Source organism: Trichoplax adhaerens, genomic scaffold, assembly GCF_000150275.1.
Source record: "Trichoplax adhaerens TRIADscaffold_152 genomic scaffold, whole genome shotgun sequence".
Taxonomy (NCBI): Eukaryota; Metazoa; Placozoa; class Uniplacotomia; order Trichoplacea; family Trichoplacidae; genus Trichoplax; species Trichoplax adhaerens.
The window spans coordinates 3,598-7,348 of NW_002061082.1; the positions used below are offsets into that span (position 1 = coordinate 3,598).

At 30.8% G+C, this 3,751-nt stretch overlaps 1 protein-coding gene across 1 annotated transcript; it reads right to left on the reverse strand.

Annotated features, from left to right (window-relative positions):
- Window positions 1-485: 485 nt before the first annotated feature.
- Window positions 486-2,557, reverse strand: TRIADDRAFT_62580 (uncharacterized protein; the record flags this gene model as incomplete). Its single annotated transcript, XM_002118515.1, has 4 exons — window positions 486-709; window positions 1,976-2,101; window positions 2,337-2,467; window positions 2,535-2,557. 4 exons carry the CDS (start codon window positions 2,555-2,557, stop codon window positions 486-488), a joined length of 504 nt encoding a protein of 167 aa, XP_002118551.1.
- Window positions 2,558-3,751: the final 1,194 nt, after the last annotated feature.

Genomic DNA, 3,751 nt, shown 5'->3' on the forward strand with positions numbered 1-3,751 from the left:
TTGTGATTGTAATTTACTTATGATAGACTGTAAATTATCATGGAAATGTTCCGTGATAGGACATATCGTAATCTGACTATTCTGTATTAGTCATTACATGTCTATGTTCGTAAATACTGTTGTCTGCATTAAGGGAGCAGTAGCTAAAATTAATATCTAATTCAGTAAATGATTCTAATGTTAATTGTATTAACTATGACTCATGAACTATTGAGGAATAGTATATAAATGCAGTATATCGTGAAATAAAGAAGAATTGTCCAACTTAGTGTTTAACGTAAAATACGAGGCGTTTAAGTCTTTGTGTAGTCTGCTAGTAGAGCAAAAGTGTTTGTGATAGTGCAGATATCGTTCCTTGATACGTGGTTCAAGGAATTGACTTATTGATCGTATATTGCGTTATCTTGTTGCAAAGCTGTTTTGTGACACGTATCCAGTCTCGCATGGCTGGATTTATTCTGATATAGTTATAAATTCTTGACAAATCAAGAAGATGCTGTTAATATTGTACATACATTTTCTGAAGTATCATTAACCATAAAACTCATATAAGTAAATTCATCGCAGGCTAAAATCATGTTGCAGTAGACGGCACATCGATTAAGAGAAATACCATTAAGAGAAGATATTGTTCGCAAACCAGCAGTAGAAGATTGAATTTGCTTGTAGATTGTATCTGCTGCAAGAGAATAATGCTCGTTAGCTAAAACTAAGACATATTTATACATTTTTACCATGATTTGATTAACTACAATAACTAGCAAAGAGATTTTACTGAAATCTAAGTTCTTAACTTCATTGTTAATGCTACTATTAGCAAATATAGAAAATAATAATGATAATTGCATATGTTAACATGCCAATATCAGTAACTGGCAACTTGTTGTTGCCATTCTACAATGTATATGTGATTTCGAATTTTACCAGTCTAAAAGCTTCAGGAATGTACACAACCTTATCTTAAATATTAAATAACAGCACATCCTTGCTAAAATAACTCACTCTACATATTAAACCTGTGATAAAAATCTTATTTCCTCACAGATATAAAGATTGAATATCTTTATTCATATTGACAAAATCTAATGCTGACATAGCATTTCAATGAATAATATAGAGCCCGCTCAAATTAAGCCATTGCTTCAAAAATTTATCATTCTAATGCAAATTATATTGTCATAGATACTCTCATATATGGCTTATGCTAATTACGTAATTACGCTAATGGCTTATGCTAATTACGTATAGAAAATTACTAAGTGTCATAATATGATTATACGGGTAAATACTAGTATTATCTATATTGTAATTTAGCTTGATTTTTGAACTGTGACAACATAAAACTGATGTAACTCCACTAATTTGATCCGTATCCTTGATAATTATGCCGCGATTACATATAAAGTATGTACGCAGGGAGGAGTAAATACACGTACTTGTCTATGTAGTAACAATCACATCATGTTGAAAATTAGCTAAATTTTTAAGTAAACTTTGACTTTTTAACTGCATAACTTGCATCTATAGGATCTCAGGCACTGTGTCTATCCATTTTTTAGTTTCCCAGAATTGTGGGCTTAAATTCTCATCCTTCAAAATTGAATTAGTAGATTTCTTTGATAGTGCTTAAATATATATCTCAAACTTATGATCTTACTCGTATTCTTATGAGAATATAGAATATACTAGATAGTAGCCCTGATACCTCTATCGCTAGATTACATCGAACAAAAGCTTTTGCTGCCTAATTACTAACATATGACTTCATTTGAATGCATCTATGCTCATATTTTTAAAGACCAAATATTACGTATGCAAACGCATTCTAAGATTTTAGCTGCTTTCAAATAGCAAAGACTGACAAACAGAAAACAGCATGGGAGCAGATCAAGCTAATTTCCATACTATAATTTAATTATCAATCTTGAATTGCTAATATCTCAATTCCGAAAATATGAGCATGAAATTTATTTACCAGAATTTGCTGATATTTTCGTAGTTGCGTCTGTAGTGTAGAAATAAATCTTCGGCTTGCTTACACTAGCTTGGGCTGAAGCAGCTGCAGCCGCTGATGGAGTAGTGGAACCGTATTTTAAGCTTCCTAATTAAAATTAAAAGTAATAAAATTGATCATGTTGATATTACCTAGAGCTATCTTTATTGCTAGTAAATGTTAGTTTCTGTCGTACCGTACTTTATTAGAATTCAGCTTACGCTTACTGTGGTATCCAATAATACTATTATTGCTCGAATTATTGAATACCAGTATACTGGAATTATGATTGGTTTTTAACTTCTACCAACGCAATTAATTATCTTCAAGAGTAGTTTATTACCTCTTTCACAGAGTGACCACGTAATTGTACTGCATAATACATTTTTCCACTTGTATCCCGCAGTAAAGGATGTCATTAGGACGCAATCATGTTTTGGATCATATTCATAAAATCCCCAATCGACATAGGTGCTAGCAAAATTATTATTAACCCATAGATAACTGAAGAGGCTATTGAGATTATAAGTATCATTCAAACCAATCCATACAGAAGGAACCCATGACAAGTAAAAATTGAATATACCGCTCAGAATGGCATCATTAATTATGGCCAGATCACCTTGAAGGTTTTGACAGTGAATTCGAGCCTGAGTATAATTTTGTGGCTTAGCTTGAATAGTAAAAGTACGATTGTTGTATTCGATATCGTAGTCACATTCTAGCAAAAAATAATTGAATAAAAATTCAACCAATTTAATCAAAAATCATAGCTGTTGATATTGGTGACTTTAAATTAAACAGCAACTAAATCAGGAGAAATTGCTTCCCAATACAACTCCGCAAGTAAAAAGTATAATTAAGATATTGCGAAGAAACTAATTGTCTAGCTTGAGTTACTGATTGAAGAAAGGATGAATTGTTCATTCAAGTATATAGCTTGAATTTTACAAAGCATATGAAAATATAAATAAATCTTCGAGATTTTTATAATGTAGCAGTATCCAGACTGAAAATGTATAAATTCAACTCTGTTCCTAGTAGTTGGATTATGTTAGTCAACGAGATTGATTATAATGTCTAACCTAAATTGCTAGTAGCTACTAAAATGTAGTATTCACCCTGAATCGTAACTTAACTTTTAGGCTGTTGCACTTTAGTATTTCACAATATGTTATCAAACAATCACTATTTGAAACACTGCGGTTGTAATAGTGTCAAAATCACAACATGAGCAAAGCATAAAGACCTTTAGAGTAAATTTATTATCGTTTTCAGGTAATGTTAAATACGATAATAAAGTGCTTTATATGTAACGTTATGGAAGAATCAAGAAAGAAAACTTATGGATAAATCTTTGCAACCAATAAGAATGATGAAAACATACACAGGAAATAAATTGTTTATAGTAAGCACAAAATTTTATATTGTTAATGTTATTGCTATTCGTAGAGTAAATTATAAACGTAATGAGTACTAGTGCCTAATAATGGAAAAAAATAACTTAAATTCGAATGAAATATAATCTATTTGCATTCAAATAGTCACTTTTGCAAGATAAGTTTGAATTTATCCATTCTTAAAGAGAAATAAATAAGTGACAATTTTAAGGGTTTCTAGCGTTGTCATGAATACCTGAAGTACTGAATGAATTGTAACCCTTCCCCATTTAATACAATTATTAAGTAGCAAAGAGAGAAATTATCTATTCTGAAAATACTTATGGAATTGCGCAATAAGAGATTTAGGATCGATATG